The 24243-nt window shown below is 38.6% G+C and overlaps 1 protein-coding gene across 1 annotated transcript in view; it reads right to left on the bottom strand.

The window, feature by feature from the left end:
* Positions 1–24243, bottom strand: part of LOC127648398 (collagen alpha-1(XI) chain-like) — an 80756-nt gene that overhangs the window by 41655 nt on the left and 14858 nt on the right. The window contains exons 2-14 of the mRNA XM_052133063.1: positions 22675–22842; positions 19737–19950; positions 18907–19069; positions 11692–11814; positions 11509–11526; positions 8830–9252; positions 6876–6995; positions 6646–6771; positions 6156–6206; positions 6025–6066; positions 2401–2463; positions 667–741; positions 298–381 (exon numbers count right to left, since the gene is read on the bottom strand). Of these exons, the coding sequence (XP_051989023.1) occupies positions 298–381; positions 667–741; positions 2401–2463; positions 6025–6066; positions 6156–6206; positions 6646–6771; positions 6876–6995; positions 8830–9252; positions 11509–11526; positions 11692–11814; positions 18907–19069; positions 19737–19950; positions 22675–22842 (1670 nt within the window). The remainder of the gene's footprint in view (positions 1–297; positions 382–666; positions 742–2400; positions 2464–6024; positions 6067–6155; positions 6207–6645; positions 6772–6875; positions 6996–8829; positions 9253–11508; positions 11527–11691; positions 11815–18906; positions 19070–19736; positions 19951–22674; positions 22843–24243) is intronic.

The raw sequence follows: 24243 nt of genomic DNA, 5'->3' as shown, positions 1-24243 counted from the left end.
AGTGGTTGTCAGGGTGTTGCTATGTGGTTGCTTGGGCATTTTGGATGGATGTTAGGTGGTTACTTACTGGCCCGAGTCAAAAGATCCTCAATAAATCAGACGATTTGAGGAATATTCATGTCTGTAGCACTAACGGTGCTACAGACATGTTACAAGTTACAAAACAAGCTGTTTAAATCTCTAACCACTAGTATGCTTGGCTTAGCAAACACCGCTGATTATACAGCACTGCTGAATTAATAAAGGGCCCAATTGTAGGTCAGTTAGTTTAAGTGTCAGAGATAGTTTAAATCTTACTTTGGTCTGTTGTAAAATGGCTTGAGCCTGCGCCTCTTGAGCAGATACCACAGGTCCCTTCTGAGAGTCTCCTCCATACTGGAACTGAGAGTGAAAGAGAGATTACTCACTAAATATTCATTAAATGAAGTATCCTTCCATTACAGGGAGCTTTTAATATGTTTAGTACACAAATGAATAGATAGGCTTTCTGCATGCAATTAAGTCTGATTACATCACAGCTCCACCATGTGGCCAAAATGTGTCATTGTCACCTAGCCTCTGTGATTTGTGATGTAAAAGTTTAATTATTTTTCTCTGGCAAACAAGTCCCGCTAATGAGTATGCAAGTGGTTTAAATGTGTTACTGAAGCAATAACTTCCTCTTACGGGTAACATCAGCAAAGTGCCTGGAGGACCAGGCAATCCATCAGCACCAGGGAGGCCTGGACGTCCCTCAGGACCCTTTGGGGAGGAGAATCAATGAGTTCAGTTTACTATTAGAGTATTTCTAAATGTGTATTCATGCAGTAATGTGTCAGAAATATTTTAAAGAAAAAATGATTGCAGCAAGAACTGCTTCATTTCCAAAATGTATGTCATTCTTTGTCTAAAACAAGCTTTCCTTGAGAAGTAAATAATATAAGATAATAAGACTTGATTTCAGGTAACATATCTGATGTTTGAAACATTTCTTGTTTGAAACATAAACCTCATTCAATTTGGTTAGCTTTATTATGCTTAAAAAATGGGATAGGAAAAATATCTTTAAAAAAAACATAATTCCAAATATATTTTCTGAAAACCAGTCTGAATATCCTGTGAAGTTTTGCTTCTCAAGAAAATATATTTTGTTTGAAGGATGTCTCTATATTTTTACTGGCAAACAAGACAAAAATACTGATTAAAAATTATTTTTATATAATGTAATAATTAGCTTGCTTCCTGAATGAGCTATAACACCTTTTTTTTTACACATTGCCTGTGTCAAAGTGCACTGTGCTGTGTAAAACATTTAAGAGCTCAGCTAATCAAAGCTGCCAGTCACCAGTCCTCTCTGAAAAGCTTTTCAATCTTCAAAAGAAAACATAAAACCTCTGGCTGGAATATTTTTCCCTGCCTTTCAACCTGGGAATTGTTAAAGCCCTCTATAGACATACAAGGCCAAGAAAGGCTTATTTCTCAAGTGGATGTGCTTTCTCAGCCTAGCTTGATGTTTTTACTAAAACTACACTCTTTTGTGAAACTGACACAGATGAGAAGTTGATGCACAACTGGCAGACCAAATAACAATCTACCTTCATCCACACTGTCAGTGGTAAATGATGAATTCAGGAGTTTTACAGCAGTTGGAAGTCTACAGTATGTCTCACCCTACGAAGGGAACATGTATAAGGAGTTACTCAATCTACAGGAACACTGTACAGACACACTGTTGGGGCGGCTATGGCTCAGTGGGGCAGTTGTGGCTCACTATCCTGGCCCACACGACTCCTCATGCCGAAGTGTCCTTGGGCAAGACACTGAACCCCAAGTTGCTCCCAAAGGCAGGCTAGTGCCTTGCATGGCAGCTCTACTGCCATTGTTGTATGAATGTGTGTATGAATGGGTGAATGTGTCACAGTGTAAAGCGCTTTGAATACCGTTAAGGTTAAAACGGCGCTATATAAGTGCAGACCATTTTACCACTGTCCAGAGCAAATTAGGTCAAACTGGGACACATTCTAGCTCAAAAAAAGTCATGGTTTTCTGATGCCCAAGGTCTCAGTAGAGTTTGGGGGTCCCTTATATGAGTCATATGTGAGGTTCGTTGCATCCGCATGCAAATCTAGTCATCTCTCCTGTCTCTGTAGATGTGTCCTTTTTGTCCTCCCCTTGAGGTTCAGGCTGGGTCACATGCGTCACGTGCAGTGCTCGAATTGATTCCAGTTTTATGGGTGGTTGTCACCCCTCATGGTTGTTGGGGGGGTTGCGTGCGAGAAGCGTTGGGGGTGGGGGGGGCAATCGATTAGCGGTCTTGTGAGGAAAGGGCATTTACATTTTTACTTGTCATTATTATCTTTACTAAAACAAAAATACTTATGCCTTATGGGGGCCCCCACCCCCCTCAATTCGAGCACTCACCCAATCACCTAGGTCTCCACTGGGTCCCGGAGGGCCTGTGATGCCGGGAATTCCTGGAAGACCCTGAGAAGAAGTAAACACATATTAAAATGTGATTAAAAGCTTGTTTTATTATATTAAAATGATCTTATTTATTTATTTGGCTTGTTCAGTCAAGGAAAACTTTGCCAGACAACACTTAATGTTACAATAAACACATCCAAAAGATTTGCTGTAAAAAAACACTCCCAGCAGTCATAAAATTTACTTCGCATCTTCATCAGTTGATATAAGACTACTGATACATATGCAATACATATATGCACATATATTTAGGTCAATGACGTGACACCTTCTTATTCTATCCTTCTCTATCTTTTTATTTTTTAATATTTAAATATTTAAATGTTTTTTAAAGTAGCATGTACATATATTTAGAACCTCTTAAATATATGAAAACACTTTGAACTTTCCAATGTTTACTATTATGTCATTTTTTTCACATGTAAATGTTAAAACATCACGTGGTGTGATCGTTCACCCACAACTTAAAATCTATTTAAAAGCACACACAAAGTTTTTGAAAGTAATGTTTTCAAATTTGGCATGAATCCATAACTGTTCTGTATTGTTGAGTAAAACCCTGATGCATTTTCAATATTATTTCAAAATAAATAGTTATATAAATTATAGGAAGACTGCTTTATAAAATATCATGTGGTGCAAGGAAGTTTTGTGGATTTATTTATTTTTTATTTAAGCTACATCTTACTTTTTAAAATGCTGGTGTGTTGTTGCCAAAATTGACCATCATGTGTTATGACCTCAAAAAAATCTATAATTTCATTATAAATTCATAATGGCCTTGTGTGGGAATTACGCCTGTTGTGCTGAGGTGGAAAATTTTGCCTGTAAATTTGACTGAATTTGAAAAACATCATGTGGTGCGACCACTGCTGAACATTGTCTATGACGGAAATATGTCCTGATTTTCACATTTCTACACTTCGAAGCCTAATATTCATTTTAGTGAAATCATTCATTACTTATCTTTATATTATTATTTAATATAAAGTTTTGTTATTGTTCCTCTTATGATTAATTATTATCAGGCTGGGAGTCTATGACAGCCCCTAGAACTGTTTGGAGGAAAGGGGAGGCTCTGAAATGTCCCAAGACCAAGTATGACGTGTGTCACTCAAACTTTATAGCACCACCAATGCCTCCATTGCCTCTTACTCTCATCTAAATGGTCAACCTTCAACCTAAATGTATAGTTCACCCAAAAAAATGTAATTGTCATTATTTACCCATCTTCATGTCATACTTGTCAGGTTGGGTTTCTGTCTGGCGGGATAGTGGCATTATCGTCCCCTGTCTGTCTCGTGTTTCATGTATGAGCACATGGGTCTTGTTTTTAGTTACCGCCGTGCACGAGTTACCGCCGTGCGCTTTCCCGTGATGTCACGGTCCTGTTATCTTGTCAGGTTGGGTTTTTGTCTGACGAGGACCGTGGCATCATTGTTCTCTGTTTGTTATGTTCCAAGCGTGTTGACGTTTTCTTCCTCATGTGTTTCAGGTGTCGCTGGCATGCGGAATCAGCGTTTCCATGGGAACCCTGATTGTTTACATGGGAACGCTGATCATATTTCAGCTGTGAGCAGCACCTATTCCTTGTTTGTTCATGTTTAATGTTGCTTAGTGCTGACTGAGTGTTTGTGCATTGCTGTTTGATGTTGAGCACTAAGCTCACCCTCTTTGCCTAGTTGGTCCTGTCTCATGTATCTGTTGGTTGCCCGTGTGTCGGGTGTGTGGTTGCCTTCCAGTTTTACAGCATGTCAGCAGGTCTTCCAAGGAGGACACCTCATCTCTGCCCGTGTGTCAGGAGTAACATTGCCCTACCCTGCCGAGCGTTATTCTTCACTTTGCTATGCTTCTACAGAGAATTCCACAAATCTGAACTTATTATTTTGTCAATAAATCCTTTGAACTGTTCCTCTACTATTGGTTCTCTCTGTCTCGCTATCGCTTGTTACAAAAAGGTGTCATTTTTAAAAATGCTGCAGCTGCTGATTTCCATACAACAACAGTTGATTGTGACACACTTTAAAGCTTAAATAAGACCCCAAATTTGTCATAAAAGTAGTCCTTGCGACTTGTGCATCATATTCCATGTCTTCTAAAAGCACACAATCACTTTGTATGATAAACAAACACAAAATTTAAGTTGTTATTCACTCTGAAATCAAATTAAATTAAATTAAAATATAGAGTTATTCAGTTTGAAGTCAGACCCAGATAAGAATTCGCCATGGTTCCCTCTGGATTTTCCTATGATGTTTTAAAATGGGAGCTTTGGATTTATGAGTAAAATAAGGTCTGTAGTAAACATCACTTGACGATACGTGGATATTTAATTCTACAACATATATTACACACTTTCATACAACAATCGTGAATTTGAAGCCATATTGAAGTGCATTTTCTTTTTTTTAAATCACACAGCGGCTTTGAAATTCACATATGTGGTATGAAAGTGTATAATATATGTTGTAGAACAAAACGTTCCCCTATCATCAAGTAATATTTACCACAGATCTTATTTTACTCTTAAGTTGAAAAACCTCATTATAAAATCCCATAGGAAAATCCTGAGGAAACCCATAGTGAATTAGACATCTGGGTCTGCCTACAAATTGACGTTACGGCTAAACAGCTCTATTGTAAATTCATGTAAACAGAATGCAAATCCAATATGGTGACACATCAATTACGTGGAACCACATTGGTTCTTGACCAAACGTCATGACATCATAACACAAGAATCAATGACATGTTTTTTATGAAATACTTATACATGACCTTCACTGAAATGTTTCATAAAACTTTTAAGAGACTAAAAGATTGAGTTGTTTTTAAAATGCTTATAGGGCTTTCAATAAGTATTCAAATGACTTTGATTCTTTCATGGAATTGATTGTGTTAGATATGTAATTTCAGTGTCTGAAATATTAATCACTGATACAATATGCTAAAGTAGAGCCTTTTGTTATACCTTTTCTAAAACATTATGGAATTTAAAACAACAAAATGGATACGTAAATTTCACGAAAACATGTGAAACTGCTATGAAACGATAAATATGAAAGTATGACTTGCATTTATAAGAAAACAGTCCAAACAAGTTTTCAAAACACCACTGTATTACTAAGAAACCTTTTAAAATATTGTGCATTATTATTATTATTTTCCCGCGACCCTGTACACAGGATAAGCGGTTGACGATGGATGGATGGATGGATGGATGGATGGATTATTATTATTTTAAGTTAATATTATGGTTGCACCACATAAATTTGTTTAGGGACACGAAAAAATGTACTTGATAAAAACATGAAACTATTTTAAATCAGACACACTTTCTGCCTGTGAATCATTTTGCACATTTGAGATTGATGACATTGTGACTGACGTGTGTTTGGAGGACGGGGTTTTGGAAAGAGAGCATGTGATGCAAATTAGCAATTGGCTAAAGTTAGCAAAACAACTGAAAGGGCTTATAGCATCTTTAAGTCTGTTACCAAGGGTTGCAATTGTTTTTGTTGCTGCTGAGTATTTTTAAATCTTAACAGCATTAAGACTTACTGGTGGTCCTGGTGGGCCAGGAGGTCCTTCAAAAAATTTGCCCTGGTGAATATAAAATACATCAAGAAGCATTAGCATTAGCCAAAATACATCAATGTTCTGTAAGTTTCACTTCACTCTTCAGCACTCACTGGTTCAATGACCGCTGGCTCTCCCTTCTGTCCTTTCTCAAATCCCCTGCCCTGAAAGAGGAAGAACAGGTAAAAATCAGCTCTCTGTCATAGTTGGTTGGGACACAGGTAAAATACTTAGTTGCATGTCACAAGATGAAGAAAACTTGCTGCTGTGCTCTTAAGTCTGTTAAAAATTGTGCAACGAATATAAACGTATATATATATATATATATATATATATATATATATATATATATATATATATATATATATATTTAAAAAAAATAACAGAAACTCGTAAAATAATTTAAAAACATAAAGAAATTGTGTTATTGAATTAATGTATGAGTTTGTGGTATGAAACAACTATTTGAATAAAGGGTTTTAACATGTTTTTTGTTTCGTTTTTTTATTTGTTTTTACATTAAAATGTGCCTTGCACCCATTTTTTACTCCTTATTTGCGAGTATTTTAAGTTCATTGATTGTAGACAGAGCAAAAAGTGTACCTCTCCATTCCATGTGCCTGCTTTCTCCCTCTCTGCTTGGTCAAAGCGGTCCTCATAAACCTCATACTCTTCATATACCTGTTCAAAGTTGTCCGAGCCATTTTTAAAGTCATCATACTCAGTGAGCTATAAATGCACCAAACACATCAACAGCATAGTCAGGGTAATCACCTCAGAAACACTCCCAGTGTTTATACTCCTAGCCCAAGCATAAACCAGCATAAACCTACCTCGTACTCTGTAATATTAGGGCCAACCGTCACAGTGGAGACCAAAAGTTCATCATGCTGATCGCTGTATATGTCTACACTAAACTCCTCGACCTCTGGTGTTTTAATCGGCCTCTCCTCCTGCACACCAGCACAGCAGAGTCATATACAGCGCAGTTAAACCACAACCATGGAGATCCCGAGCACAGTTAATCACTTCCATTCTGCACTAGTTTGGCATCTGAACCTTAGAAACACTAAGGCCCAGACATATTGCACGTAATTACATAAACGCAAACGCTTCTAGCTAAGTGAGCAGGACATTATGTGAGTTTCAAAATGTTTCAGAAAGCAATTCATTATGCAACATGTGCATTGCATTCTCAGCATTGTCACAAACTGTCTTCTACTGTTTTCTCTTTCAAGTCAACCATGGCGGAGTTTGAAGAAAATCTTGCAGAGCAAGTTAGTGAATGTTAAACTTACGCAGATGCAAGTGCTTGGCCAGCACATTGCCAAAGCACGAGTTGGCTGAACACGCTAATGATCAACTAATGGACAGTTCACAGTATTGTCCACTATAGTGCCCCTTGTGGCGATGTTGAGACTGCGCTCATGTTAAGAATCGCAGTCTGACACATTTTTCAATTAAACAATACCCAAATTTGAGCTTGCATAGCTAGAAGCTATTATGTATTTGAATAGACTGTGTTTCTGGCCTAACTGTGCCCCAGATCTCCAGTTCACTGTTTAGTACAACAAGTGGAAGTGTAATGAGTTCACAGGCAGGGGTTATAGAAACATTCTGGTTCCAAAGCTGGCATCAAGTCATAAATTAGATTATGGCTTGCTGAGGTGGTGTGTGCGGGTGGGGTAGAAAATATTTAGGAGGTTTAATTAACAAAGGGTGATGTCAGCAGGGCAGCCATATGTTCTGGTGGCAGCCATAACAGCATGAAGGGAAGGGTGAGCAAACTTGGCAAACTGATATAAGCATCTCAAGTTAACTCAGCAAAAATTTGTGATTCATAAGGTAAAGACTACATCTATCAGTCCTGTCAATGGTAAATGCATAAAAAAGATGGATTTATGCTAATGTAAGACTCATCTTGGGTCAACCCTATTCGTCATTGCATCTTCAAACACATCTTTCAATCTATAATCTATGCCAAGTGAACAGAGAAAACTACAATCTAAGGTTTGGTGGAACACTAAGTCTATGCCAAAACAAGCAAATGATATGCATCATATCTCATACTCAAATTGTGACCAGTACCGCCACTCCCTATAAGCAGACTACGCAGTCTGCATAGGGCACCAACTTACCTTAGGGGGCACTATCTCACCTTAGGAGGGCACCAGAAAGTCCACCGGCTGCCCTTACTCGCACGTTATTCAAGGACCCGAAAGCAGTTGCGGAACACAAATGATCGATTCACGCTCATATCATGCGAGGGCATCAATTTGGCCAGTGTTGGCCCTGTTTTTGACACAAATCAAACTGGTCTCAGCTGCTTGGTCTCCCAGCCTGGTCAGGCTCATCTGGTTTTCTGGCTTAAGGGTTTTAGGCACTTGTAAGTTGGTCAGGGTCGGAGACCAGCAGGCTGACCAGCTGGACCAGTCAAATTCCAGATTGGCCAAATTGGGAGACCAGCTAAGATCACCTGTTTTTTTGTTTTGTTTAGTTTTTTCCAGCAGGGCAGTATCACTATTGAAATGAGATATAATCCATATGCATTACTACATCTACAAATTACTACTATATTATCAATTCCTTTGTGACCATAGTTACACTATGTTTCAGTGCACTATTATTGGGGAGGTTAGAAAGGCACAGGCTGGTTAGTATGATGGGTGACTGGGAGGAGAAGATGCCATTGGTTAAAATGTGTGAGGGAGAGTCAGTGGTTGGTAAGGAGAATGACGGGGAGGCAGGGGGATGTATGGGAAACCACAGTGGCACGCTATGATCTACCTCCAACTCCACCTTTGAGGACTCAGGAAGTGCAGGGGGTGATACAAAATGGTTGTCAAGATTTGACACAGGAACCGTAGTGAGCAGTATAGTGGTGTTCTCCTGATAACCTTCAGGTTCATGAGTAGGCATGTCAGGTATGGAGTCCATCTTGTCAACAGTTATCGCAGAAGTTTCTACAGGTAATTTCAGCTGCTCTGTTGTAGTTGGTGCGGTTTGCTCAGTTGTAGCAGGTAAAGTTCCATGCAGAGGTTCTTGGGCGAAATACTCAAGATAACTTTCTTCAAGAACTTCTACCTCCTTTTTCTTCTTCCGGGATTCTTTTTTGCCCCCTTTCTTATATGACTTATCCCTCTTTTTTTTGTTCTTTTTGCCCTTTCGTTCTTTTTTGGGGTGTTTTATTGTTTCCTTGGGCAGACCTCCCTGTATGACACCATCAAGGTTATGGATGGGAGGGGCATTTTATAGATGGTGGAGGAGTCCAAGATTGGGTGGGACATAGGTGAACAGAATAAAAACTGTGAGATATTTGAGACATTCTGACAGCAGGAAAAGCAAAACTGTTAAAGAAAGACATAAATAGTACTGACACTCAAATATAACACTGGCAATCTCTGCATCCTTTACCTGGGGCAGTTATACTGTATGATGAATGTCGCTGACTGATTACACCAGAAAATGTATTATTCTGTTTGCAAATTAGGTCAGAGTTCAAGTTGTTCACAATTCAGATGTGCGGTACATTTTCATCTCACAATTCAAGTGGCCAGAGTTGAGCTGCTTATGAGCTATTATCAGAGGCCCTGAGTGAATGGACTTGATGAGGCCTGTCGGAGGGGAGATTATATGAATAATGTGAGAACCAGACTAGGTGTTGAGATGCCAAGTCGGCCAGGATAGAATCAGATCTGTGTGAGCAATGGTAATAGGTCAGTAATGTGTGCAGTGCTGATGAATCCTGCCATTAGTTGCTGTTCTCTCAGCTGTAGTGGGAAGTGAAAGCCAACTGGCTCTGCCTTTCAATGGCTGCTGAAAGAGTTTCTCTGGAGCCAACTGAGAGACTCACAGATACTCATATTCACCACACTTGCACATAACTGGGTGTGGGAGCTGCATGGAGAAATGAAGGTTCCCGATGACCTTAAACGTTCATCGCAGAAGGCCATTGAAAAATGCTAACACACTGCACTGATAAACCCTCACGCTCACAACAAACACTAATAATCAGACTCACAAAAACAGGTTAAAAGTGTCCACACAAACTTTCACACATATTGAAAAGAAATAGGGACCTTTCTACAATGTCAGTCTATTGATTTGAAAGGCTTTAGATTTAGGGGCCATTCTTACAAGACTCGGTCAAAGTCCCTTTCAAAGCAAGTTAGACCACTTGGCGGCCATCACATTCAACATTCAAATCAACAGTGGTATCATAAATCCTGCTTCTTTGGCTCAAGTCAAGGAAAAAATTGTACATGTTTTAGGCTGGTTCAGCTAATGCATGTGCAAATTCTCAAGACAAGCGATTTCTGTATCTATAAGGTGATTGGCTCTTTTATCTGAAAAAAAATAAGTGGACCAATTGGATGAATCTGGGTCCTGCAGCATGTACATAAGTAATAATGTATGGGATGCATCTGGGTGAATCTCACAAAGAGGTCAAAAGAAAAACTAATATTTTGCATTTATAAAATATAGTCTAATGTAAGTGCACTGTGGCAATTAAGCTCATTTTACCCACCAATTCTCATTACTGTAATGCAAAAAAATATGACCATAATACAGTATATAACTGCCTTTTATTACAAAAAATATATATTTTTTTTAAAAACCATTGCAGCATTTTTTACAGTAATAGGTAAACTACAATTACAGACTACATAATCTAAGTACTTTATTTGAAATGTTGTTTTAGTTGGGGTGGAGGGTTTGGTGAATGTGACCTGGACATTTCTTGACAGGTTTCGTGAGATTCACCCACACACCTTGTGTTGCCGTTGTGATCCATATACTGTACCTGTTTTTAATGCTAGAATGTGTCCTGTGTGAACGGCTACTTATTGTAGACATGACTGAGGAAAGACTAGTGCTAGTAACATATCAAAGAGCTCACCCAAGCTTTTATATTCATCAGCTTTTGGCTTATATTTGATAGAAAAGCAATGCAAGGAAAAAGTGAAATGGTATAGGGAAGAGACACTGGCCAGACTAAAACTTGCATCCCTGCAAGAGCATCACAGCTCGTATCTGCTACCACTGCACCATGGCTCCAACTCATCCTAGCTTTTCGTTCATTAGCATTGAACGCTTCTGTCCTCTGGCATGAACAACTTTATTTGTATGCATGACTGTCCTATTCGTTGTCTTAGAGATGAGCACTCTGGGAGCGGAGCCCAGAAGAGCAAACAGATAAATGTAAATGTGGACGTGAAAAGCCAAGGCATATCATCCACACAGAAAGTTTCGACAGTACTCATCCAAAAAGAGAGGAAAACAATTTTGGCCAAGCTGGAACAAATTATGTCTCCATAAAGTTCTGCAATTTAGTAGAAAACTCTAAAGTGGGTTGTACAAGGTTCATTGGAAATACAAGCGTCTCTTTCTCTTATTACACTCATAATACTTTATTCTTGGCTACAATATGAAGCGTCTGATGAGAATAATAAAGAAGGAACTGACCTGAATGGAATAATACATCTGAGGAGGAAAACAAAAAGTCATTTAGATGTAAAATGAAGCAGCTGGAGAAAGCTGAAGAGAGGACAACAATGATGTACCATTTTGAAATTTGTGCGACTGGTCAGAAATATACAAATCATGTCTTGTCATCGAGGTGACTGCCAGGATAGAAGAAGCACTAACCTCTTCAGTTTCAAGCCTTTGGGTGCTGTAGGGCAAAGGGTTATCACAATCAGGAATATAGTCTTGACAGTAGTCAGCCGCAGCCTGAGGATCATCCACGAGCAGTAGCTGCTGGATGTCTCCCTGTAACACAAATATCACTCACATTACAAATATATAAAATGTACAGAACCTAGAGAGTACAATAAATCTCCAGATGATGGTTTCAGATGTGATCCATAAGACTTGTGTATTTGTAGATATGTTGTCCATAATACTTGTGCATACTATTGCAATAGTGTATATGTGAGTGTGTGATTGATTAAATGCCCTAATACCACACATTTTGGATGCTTGCATCTGGACAATGTGATTTTTAAAGGGATTTCTCTGCTATTTGCAATAAATCTGCAATATGTCACTTACATGTTCCTTGCTGGATGTTTGAGCAACATTCAGTAGAGGATTTTAATTTTTGGGTGAACTATCCCTTTAATGGGCAGCAATGAAGTATCAGTCCCAGAACAATGCATGAAGCACATGTAAATAATGACTTCACATCTCCCACTGAGCTGCATTCAAGAGGGCATCTGCTCTATTAGCATGTTAAATTGGCTTTAAAATGACTGGAGTGAGTGAATGTTGATGAAATTGTTTAGAACACAGAAAACGAAAAGTTTAGACTTTAACAGAAGCCACATTTGTATTTTTAACAAAAAAGCCAAGTTGTAAGTTAAATATACTATTTAAAGGGTTAGTTTACCTAATCATGAAAATCATGTCATCATTTACACACCCTTGTGTTGTTATAAACCTGTATGACTTACTTTCTTCTGTGGAACATAAAAGATGCATAATGTTAGACCCAGTCACCATTCATTTTCATTGTATTAAACAAATGCATTCAAGTGGTGGCCCCACAATTGATAGCCAATGATAATTCCTCTAAATTGTTAAGACTTTCTGACTTGACTTATTCAGAACTAATGTTCTTGTTAAGTGCATTTCATCATAAGGCCAGTGGAGAATCTATGATTCATCCTTAGTATCTTGCCAGCACATCTATGGGTGGAAGCACAAGAGGTCAAGAACTGGCAATCACCAAGATCCACACAAACTCACTAGGCAGACTAGAATACAGCCAAACCACAGCATTTTTTACACTAATTTGACAGATGTTATCTTTAAAGGAAAATAAATCAGTCTACCTAGCCAACTAATTACACCCCACCAAACCAAACTTTAAGCCAGCTAAAATAGGAGTCTCCTTACAAGACATGCTTGACAACACATGGACTCAACGTGCTAGTCAACACAGTTCTGTATATTTTAAGATAACCATTTAGGACCAGATGCCCAGACTTGTACTGGATATTAGTGGATATTATCTGCATCTTGAAGTTCTAAGTCAGCTAGAAAATGTAAACAACTATCAGAAGCAAAGCAAAAAAAATCATTTCAGATGTGGATAGTCTGCTCTTTGTTTTGTTTGTGTGTGTTTGGGTTCTCCAGATCTTTAGCAATCTGTAGGAATCTGAAAGCAATAGTCCTGCAGCACTGTCCCCAGACTCCCCAGCAGCTCTCCCACACTGAGGAGAAGGATTCAGGGCTTGGGAACTGGCCTGAGGTCAGGTCAAACTTTCACATCCCCCAGTACCAGCCTCACCCTGGTCACACTCTGACCCATGACACAGATGTAGGTCAATCAGAACCATGTGCTTGAAAATGTGGACCCAGAGAGAACAGTCAATGGGAAGAGTTAGACATAACAGTTGCTTTTGAGTACACAAAGATGAAAGTTGAGATTTTTTTTATTTTCTTTATGGGCACAAGAGGTGGTTGTGACTTTTTTTTAATGGTACAGATGGAGATGTTACGTTGAAAATGTGTGGGAGTGTTGAAATCAGGTGGTCAAACTTTGGCTGGTTGGTATGGGCAGTAAGCCTCTGCTGGTAGATGGGGGGGGGGGGGGATCCACTAAAAATAAAGGTATACACCATTCAAAAATAAATTTCTTAGGGTAATTCAGCAACTCTTTTTAATGACTGTTGTTGTTATTGTACAAGATACCGTTAGAAATTCTTCTGGAATCACAAAATTAACCACGATTATATATTTCAATCTTTAAAGAAAAATAAAAAATCGAGGTTACAGTGAGGCACTTACAATGGAAGTGAATGTGGCCAATCCGTAAACGTTAAAAAACTGTTTCAAAATTATAGCCACAAGACGTAAACAATATGTGTGTTAACATGATTGTAGTGTAATAAAATCAATTACTAACCTTTTCTGTGTATATTATATCCCATTTTACAACTTTGTTGCCATGACAATGTAACACCGTAAATGCTAAAGCAACTGTCAAATTTACAATTTAAACAACTTTACAGCTCAAATAATATATGAGTTTAACAGAAGAATTAATGGGAGAGCTTTTATAAAATTAAAAGCTTCACATTTCTGCCTTTAAACCCTCCAAAAAAATTCCCCATTCACTTCCATTGTAAGTGGAACCTCACTGGAACCTCGTTAGTTGTTTTTTTTTAATTATTATTATTATTATTATTTTAAGAAAAGTAGGAACAAGTCAAAAATATTTTTTGTGGTAATCAACCTTATGCCACAATAATGCTTTCAATTGAGCTTAACTTGTATTGAACCCTGAATATTCCTTTAAGAACCACTAGAGACGCTGCTGGGCTTTCTTCGTAATAGAGCTAGTGTTGAGGGACCAGGTGAAGTTCTCCACCAGGTCAACACCAAGGAATTTGGCGCTCTTGACGATCTCCACAGTCGAGCCGTCGATGTTCAGCGGAGAGTGGTCACTCTGTGCTCTCCTGAAGTCAACAACCATCTCTTTTGTTTTGTCCACATTCAGAGACAGGTTGTTGGCTCTACACCAGTCCTTTAGCCGCTGCACCTTCTCTCTGTATGCTGACTCGTCGTTCTTGCTGATGAGACCCAACACGGCCATGTCATCGGCGAACTTGATGATGTGGTTCGAGCTGTGTATTGCTGCACAGTCGTGAGTCAGCAGAGTGAACAGCAGTGGACTGAGCACACAGCCCTGGGGGGCCCCAGTGCTCAGTGTGGTGGCGGTGGAGATGCTGTTCCCGATCCGGACTGACTCAGGTCTCTCAGTCAGAAAGTCCAGGATCCAGTTGCAGAGGGAGGTGTCCAGGCCCAGCAGGTTCAGTTTTCCAATCAGGTGCTGGGGAATGTTTGTGTTGAATGCTGAGCTGAAGTTTATGAACAGCATTCGAACGTATGAATCCTTTTTATCTAGGTGGGTGAGGGCCAGATAGAGGCTGGTGGCGATGGCGTTGTCTGTTGAACGGTTGTGAAGATACGCGAACTGCAGTGGGTCTAGTGAGGGGGGCAGCTGGGTCTTAATGTGCCTCATGACAAGCCTCTCGAAGCACTTCATGATGATGGATGTGAGTGTGACGGGACGGGACGGTAGTCGTTGAGGCAGGACACTGAAGACTTCTTTGGCATGCGGATGATGGTGGTAGCCTTTAAGCACGTTGGAATGACGGCGCTGCTCAGAGAGATGTTGAAGATGTCGGTAAGAACATCTCAATAACTGCTATGTGCATAGAACACTATCTCATAGTATGATATGTTTACATTTGGCATATTTAGAAACTGTCATCTTTTGCACTACTGTGTACTGGTTGGCGCTGCACTGTCTCTTACTGTGTCTATTGTCCTGTTCATTGTTAGTAATTTATTGTAGCGTCCCGTAGTTTTTGCACACGTTTGCACGTGCACTTTATATAGGTATGTTATTTAGTCTGTGTAGTCTCATGTGGTTCTGGGTTTGTCCTATGTTGTTTTATGTAGCACCATGGTCCTGGAGGAACGTTGTCTTGTTTCGCTGTGTACTGTACAACTGTATATGGTTGAAACGACAATAAAAAACCACTTGACTTGACTTGTTACGTTTAACCAGTGCATAATTTTTTGAAGGGCTCTTCAAAGCATAAAATAGATTTGTATTATTCCCTGTCTGCTGTCTTTGATGTCACAGCTTGTATAGCCGCAGGATAGTCACTAGTGAAGGGCAACTGTGCACGATGTGGTGCCAACAGCCATTTAGGGTTGACTGGCTCCAGATTAATTAGGCACATGGCATTCATGACTCAGGAGATTGGTTGGGCCAGAACTGAGTGTTCATGAGAAAAGATGGTTGTAAAAAGGTTGTGAACTTCCAGGAGGGCGTACGCACCAGTCGATCAACTGTCACTGAGATGAATGGGAATGCAACAAGATAACCCTACCCAGGTATATACGTACCTTATAGACCTTCTTGGTTGTGAGAAATGCATAGTGAAGGAAGGTCTGGGGAAATTGTTTCGCACTTAACAGGATTTGGTGAACAATGGCCTGTTGTGATGGGTTTGATTTGGGAGTAGTATGGAAGTATGAAATAGGGCACTTAAGGTATAAAGTTTCTGAAGGTGGGGTTTAGACAATAACAGCTGTGGGTGGGATAGGTTTGGGAGACCACATTATTGGATGGGAGGAGTCGGGGAGGGTTATTATGTTATTAGAGGGTCGCTGGAGGGAATGTTGAATGTGCTACATTGGACTTAAAGAAACAGCTGGTTTCTTAGGTTAAAGCAGATAGAGGAGTCTTAAAAAGTCCATTCAACTGACAATAGACTTCCCTATGTTTGTTTCTGATTTAAATATGTAAAACATCACTGTCCAGAAGGTTGTCCTATGGTACTTAGGACAGCAGCCCCTTCCAGTGCTCTCTGCTGAAGTCCAGCAGATATATGCTTGAGGACATGGATGAGAGCAGTGACTTGACTTCAAATCTAATGCACTTCGGATTTTAGCTAGAACCATTTCTTCAGCCCAAGAATAGCAGAAGCAATAACAACAGATTAGACATGGAGTTGCAGTTGGGGATTAGAAACAGTTCAGGGAGCGATAAATGTCAAATTAAAATGAACGATTTTTTTGCAGAATGTGAAACTGGAATAGAATTCAATGGTAACACTTTACAATAAGGTTCCATTTGTTAACATTAGTTAAAGCTTTAGGTATCATGAACAAACAATGAACAATATATTTTTTACAGCATATATTAATCTTTGTTAATGTTAGTAAATACAAATATTATTGTTCATTGTTAGTTCATGTTAGTTCAAAGTGCATTAACTAATGCTAGTATAGTGCTATCGAAAAAAAATCCCTAGAAATTAACAAATTACATTTTACAGCATTTATTAAACATAATTAATGTTCATTTATCAAAAAAAAACTATGGCTCATTGTTTATTCATGATAGTTCATAATGCATTAACCAATGTAATGGAAGAAATGCATTAGTATGAAGAATTTAACATCAACCAACATATAAATGCTGCAGAAGTTTTTTTTTTTTTTTTTTTTGTAGTTTACTAAAGTTAACAAATAGAAACTAATTATAAATTGTTACCAATGCAATTGTTCCAGAGTGAAAACTTTATTTTTAAAAGTTAGTAACTTGATGTTGTTGCTTAATTTTTCTTGATTATTTAAATGTATTTTAGATAAATAAATAAAAATAAAAAAAAATCTACAAATACAATGTTTAGGTTGCAACTGCACCTGTTTCTGAATGACTTGTTGTTTGATTTCAAAGATTTTTATCATGGTGTAGATCCACTCTCACTTTAATAACTGTTTTTTTTATTTCGTTCTGACTGGTTACAATTTGAAAAGGAGGCAGCGGAATGCCAGAGAAGGAACGTAAAAATACAGTTTCTGGTCAGAACATAAAATAAAATAAGAAACATTTCGATTCTAATCCCTGGTTGCAGTGCATGTTCAAACTGATCATCTTCTTCATCAGAATGTAACATACAGTTGATCCCCAGATACACATACAACCCAAAACTCAAGGCACAATGGAAACAAATACCCAAGGTTTACAGTATCAAATAGAAGTTAACAAAAACTCCTGTCAAATATCACATCGAGAAATTGTCAAATATCTGCCTATTGACCGTGTGATATAAAGATAATGGAGACAGAAGTCTTCAGGTGTGTTGATGCCAGGATAAACCTTGTCTTCCGTGCAACATTTTAACACAGTCAATTTTATGTCAGCAATATCCACAAATGGAGTCATTTTAAAATCAAATACTCGTGAAGTATGTTCAGCCAGACAGCACTAATTCAAACAGGTGAGGAGGGTGCTACTTCTAGGTATTCTCCGGAAACAAGCCTGGGCAGCACTTGTTTATTCCTCTCTGAGGAGCCAAGACCAAACTCACTCTGCCTCAAACTATTCAATTAAACAAGCTGTGGCAGCTTAATCCAAACGAAGCTGTCACATAAACATTATATAAAATGTGTATGACATTACAATATGCTAATGTGAGAGCCGCTGTGACCTCTCAAGATAGATTTCTTGTTTGCTGTATGTTTGAAAGTCACAGGGGAGTATAAGCATTAGGGTGCATGTGGAAACCAGCAAATAATGCATTTATAACAAAAGTTCAAGAATGGATGGTTGGAAGGGTATAAGAGAGAGTAAAACATTAAAGAGTGAGAGAAATAGAAAGTGGATCAATACAAGAAAAATAAAAATCCTGTTACTGTGTTTAGGTCATCAATTTCACACAGCCTGCTCCAGAACATGTCCAGGTCACCATTTCACCATTAAGATTTTTAGAGTTGTTATTATTTCATTAGAATAAAGTCCTTCCTCCCCCATCCTCCCCTTTTGTAATGCAAATAATAACAATAATAATAATAACATTCTTTTTCAATTGTAAAGTATGTAATGGTAGCAATTGTTGTTCTGCCTTAAATTGTAATGGATTTTAATAAATTACAGTAATTAGAATGTAATAAGAATTATTATTGAGAATTATAAGGTTTATTTATAAGAACGATTGAGAGATAGACTCTCAAATTTAAACATCTGTGAGCATTATGGCAATAAAAGCTACTTATGGTGCTTGATTTTCATATTGCAATGAAAAAAAAATAATAGTCCTAAATTGATTCTTTGTGACATTTCTTTCCTTTAAAAACCTGTGTGTAAATATGACCTCCAAATTACATGTTTTTATGCTGAGAAAAATGTCAGGAGTTCTGCTAGATGAATGACAATATACTGTGCATACATTATACACTTTGAATGAACTATAAAAAGGTACCCTAACTTCATTCTTAGTTGGCTGGATGCATATGAAAATGTCCTTATTATGGAAAGCTTCTGAGGTTTCGTACCTCAAACACCTCCTCATCTAGCAGTCGAGTGCCGAACACAACGACTCCCTTCGTGCTGACCACAGGACTGTCTCCACGCATCAGTTCCAGAGTCTGAACCTTCTTACAGTCCAGGTAGAGTGTAACAGATTTGCCATCCACACTGTAGGCTATCCGATGCCATCTGAGAAGAGATGACAGCAGGGTTAACCAGCATCAACAATGGGAAAGCTTCCTAACAGAGCTAGAAACCCAGCGGTAAAAAATATATTTACACATCATCCAGGGTCATGGGTTGAGACAGGTGGATTATGGGTATGAAGCAACATTTTATGATGTGACACACCACGGCTGTGGAACTCAACCTTGTTTTGTTACTCAACAAAATGTTTAAACCATTGAGCATTTTGCAATGTGTTTACAATTAATAAGAAGAAATGGAAGACATAATTCATTGTGCATCATCTGTAATTAACAGTGAATTGTCCCACACCATTAGAGATGGAAAAACTCCCCCCTCTTCTTGAATGTTTGGTACTTGCTTGAGTGTTGAGCTAGCTAGTTAAGCTACTTTTGTTTCTAGCTAAGACTCTTGAGTTTCAACACAGCCAAATGATCAAACATATCTTTAAGTTTTAGTGTGTTTCAGAAGGGGTCACACAACACTCTTTATGAGGATGAGACCGATTGGAGATTAATTACTCATTAACACAACTAACTGTTCTCTTAATTAAAGACTCTAAAATAGATGCTTGTTAAAAGGAAACTAGGGGCCGTAGCTTCCTGTTCAAATTGAAGCATAGTACTGTAGCACACGAGCTACAGTACTCGAACAGTTTGACAGCACTCACTTCCCATCAGCCATGTTGATTTTCTTAAAAATTGGGTAGAGATCTGGGGAGGGTTGGCCTTGGTGGTCTTCATAGAGGAATACAGGTGACCGGCCCACCTCAAGCCCCAGCTGCTGAACTCCCTGCTCATCATACAGAGACAGCAGGAAGAACTGAGAGTTCTTCTTAGCCTTCACTGTGGTCATCAGAGAGAAGTTCTCAGGAAACTCAGAGCCTGTGAGGAAAACAGCAAAGGTTAAGGTTACCTAAAGTCAGGGTCTGGGTAGCTCAGCAAGTAAAGATGCTGACTACCACACCTGGAGTCACGAGTTTGAATCCAGGGCATTCTGAGCGACCAATTGGCCCAGTTGCTAGGGTGCGTAGACTCAAGTTGGGTTAACCTCCTTGTGGTCACTATAATGTGTCTCTCGGTTGGGCACGTGGTTAGTTGTGCGTGAGCCTCCACATGCACTAGCTCTCCGTGGTAATGCGCTCAACAAGCCACATGATAAAATGCATGGATTGACAATCTCAGACACAGAGGCGACGGAGATTCGTCCTCCGCCACCCAGATTGAGTGACTTAGAGCGCATTGGATATTGGGCATGCCAAATTGGGGAGAAAAAAAATTGTTACCTAAAGTCCTGCGATAGCCACATGTGGCGTTCACACACTGTTTATTAAGAGTCCTAAGAAATCCTACACCTAACCCTAACCTTTACCCTACCAATAACTACAACCCTAAATCTAACCTTAGTAGCAGCAAATGAGACTCTTACCAGACTAAAAGCCTTTGCACACCAAATGCAATGCAAATATGAGAGGTGAATCACAGACGAATGGCCCTTTCACAAAGGAAGCAACACAAATTATTGCTGTTAGCAATCCGGTGGCGCTTATTGACGAGCAATTTTACCCTGGTGAGGTATCAGCTGGTCTGCCCTCTGCTCATCACGTATGAGAAGTAGAACGACAAGTTTACACACAAACGAGTTCTCCTGAGAACTTCTCTCTGATGACCACAGTTAAGTAATGATGTAAAAGAATCACTGAATCACTTTTTTTTTAACCAGTTCATTGAAACGAACCATCCAAAAGGACTTCGCGGAAATGATTCAGACTTCCCATCACCCTTACATGTTAAGAGAACCCATGTAAGAATTAAGAATAGTATTATTTTATTTGTATTTATATTATTATTTTTTTAAGGCATTTGATGCTAATAAAATGCACAACCTCAATGCTGGTTCAGGATTTTTTCCTTAAGTTCCTTAAGCTTTTGATGTCGGTGGTTAAAACAGCTTTCTGTGCATTAACTCCACCTGTTGCACTGGTTTTGTTAAGTGCAACGGCTCCTGACATGTGATGGCAAAAATTTGCATTTGGTGTGCAAAGGCCTTTAAGCTGCCTGGGTGTTACCTTCTAGACAGGGGCGGATTATGACTATCAAGGGCCCCTGGGCCAGTTTTCTTATAGGGTCAACTCTGAACAATTATCTTTTAAAGTTGAGATTTACGTAATACATTTTCCTTGATTTATGTCACCCAACAACTTGGCTACCTTTATTTTTCTTCCATCGAAAAGCCATGCTAAGGCATCATTTAAGCCTTTTCAATATGCCCAAAAATTCCCTAGATGACATTATATTGACAGAATATTTAAATGAGCTATGAGTCTATTTTGGAATGTTCCACGTAAGCCCTTTAATCTGCTTTAAGATACTCTCTTCATTTTTCTTTCTTTCTTTCTTTCTTTCTTTCTTTCTTTCTTTCTTACTGTTAAACCTGTAAAAATGTCTAACTTCAAGCATTTAAATCTATTTAAAATTTTCAGACAAGGTTTTGTATGACCAACATTATAGTGTGTCTCAACAAACTTTATGTATCTAGTTTAGTCTATGCTTTTGAACCACATAAAGTAAAATATCAATATTTTCTTTTACCCAACCACCTAAGCCAAGTTATTTCTTTGTAATGTAGGGCAAACATGCAGTTATAGCAATGAATAGTATAATAACATTTTTTGTTAGACAGCCATTTTATACAAAGAAAAGCTTAACCATATAAAGCTAACATATAAAATAATAGTCACGAAATTATATTTTTAAACCTGTTTAAACCTATTTTTCTATAAAATAATTACATTGTAAGCACATGTTGCTTAAATTCAATAAATACTCATTTTGGAATATCAGTAACAAGATAAACTTTATTGTTAATTTTACTTTATCAAAATCAGCAAAGATTTCACATAAAAAACATGAAGGTAGCTATTTTGGAAATTATTTTACAAGGTCTTCTACTTCCAGAAGAGCATGGAGACTTTCACCAGGCAGCGTAATTAGAAACAGGAAGGCAAAAGGGTCCTATAAGAGGGCTGGGGGCCCTCAAAGTCACAAGGCCCTGTTGAGGGGTGCTTGTATAAGCTGTTGGGCCCACTTATTGCTTCTAGACACAGCAAAGAAAAGTCCTTCAAATATTATTAACATTTTAAAACAAACCTGATTTACAGCTTATTTTTTAAATAAATAATAATAAAAGATTATGTCAAACTAATCATCCAAAGTATTACTAGTAATAATTAGTAGAAATACTGTAGATCTGGACATTAAAAAGGTGGTGTCATGGCCAGGGCTGGCAACTTTTTAGTTCAGCTCGATGTGAGAGTTTTTTTTTGGGAGGGGGGGGGCACTGTGCTGCTGCTTTTCCCTGATTGGTTTGAATAACTTGCCGCTGCACGGTGCTGCCTGCTCTGTCTTGTCGTCCATGCGCTGTCAGTGCCCTCTTTGCTCCAGAAAGGGACGCGTAACGTGAGAGCATGAGAACAGTGTCGATTGCGTGAGTCTCATGCTCGATGCGTGAGATTTGGCAGCCCTGGTCATGCCATTTACTCATATAACACATAACTTGTAGAATTGCCGCTTGAACCGTTGTGCAAGTACATTTCAAAGTGTCCATACCTGAATAGAGCTGTTTAGTTGGGGCACTGAGTTGAATCTTTTTGTCTATCCTGTACGCCATGTCCATTTTGGCCGTGTCCTTTCTCTCAGTGCAAAGACCGGCCTCTATCGACACTCCCTCCATGTCTTCTGACAGCTCCAGTACCCGTAATGCATCAATCAGATTGGCTGCACAAAGCAAAGAGATGGTAGATATTTTAGGCACTCACAAGTCTAAATAATTTGCGCTCACTATTTTCACACAGATCTTTTCACATTTAAAGGTGCACTCAGCGATTCCTGAGAAACACTGTTGATGAACACACCCCTTCCTTCAGTGCTCCTTGGAATCTCCACCCCCCAAAATTCATGCATACAAATTCATTCATTTTACCTCTCTGTGGTCTCTTCACCGCTGAAAAGCCTCGCCGATGTTGATGCGGCTCCTAGCCCATGACTTATCATAATCCTTCTTTTTTAGTTTAAATTCATCTGACCTTTTTCTCTTGGTCTGTTTCTCAGCCATTTGTCCTCCTTGGAGTTTATAAAGTTCGCATCAGCCAGATTTGCCATCGCTCTTTTAATGAGATTCCCTCTAACTCTGCCCCCACCCACCATCCTGTGCACATGCAAGAACCACCCCCTGTTGCTGATTGGCTGGAGTAGTGTTGTGTAGATCGGTCTGATCCACTTTGTTTTTGTCCCATTTACAGAGCCAGTGCAGTGTACAAATACTAGATTTTTTTCAGCCCACCCACAGAACGGACAGCTAGCAGACCGTGAGAAAATATTTGCAGAATTTGACAAAAATACTATTAGAATATTAGAAATACTGAGTGCACCTTTAAGAGTTCATTGTACTATAAAAACATACTGTAAGTTTCAGAACTCAAAACTTCCTCCTCACTGCAAAAAGGGCATTTGTTGACACCAAGCTGCCAAAACAACCTGTTCTCTACTTTATCCACATGATGTCCAGAGGTAGGTAGTAGCATGCTATATTTACTCCATTATATTTACTTGAGTAACTTTTTGCAGAAAAATTTATTTTAGAGTAGGTTTAAAAGTGGGTACTTTTTAATCTCACTCAAGTGAATTTCTATTTTTAAATAATTTATTCCTGTCATTACATTACTGGGTTTAATTTTAGTTAATGTGTAATTTATTGAGAGATTATTGAATGGGACTTTTACGACAGCGGATGGTCACAGCTGCACGCACTGTCACTCAAGTCAATTCCATCACTGCTGCTGCAGCATCATGCTCTTTAAAATGAAACACTTTCTTTACTCAACACAGTAAAAAATATATATTTCTGTCATGCAATGCCTTCATTTAACACCAAGAAAGCAGATATTACAAGATTAAAATTGCAGCTCCAATTTAAGGCAGCACACTGAGGTAAGTTGTGGCTCTAATGCTAACACTGATTTTTCTAATGTGTAATGTGATGTCATATTCAAGGTGATTCTGTAACTGGGCTCTTATGACATACATTTTTAAGAGTACATTTTAAAACAGTGCAGCAATATATCAGTGTGCTTATATATATATATATATATATATATATATATATATATATATATATAT

This window comes from Xyrauchen texanus, chromosome 8, assembly GCF_025860055.1.
Source record: "Xyrauchen texanus isolate HMW12.3.18 chromosome 8, RBS_HiC_50CHRs, whole genome shotgun sequence".
Taxonomy (NCBI): Eukaryota; Metazoa; Chordata; class Actinopteri; order Cypriniformes; family Catostomidae; genus Xyrauchen; species Xyrauchen texanus.
The sequence above is the reverse complement of the archived record's forward strand: the minus strand, read 5'-3'. Positions and strand labels throughout refer to the sequence as shown.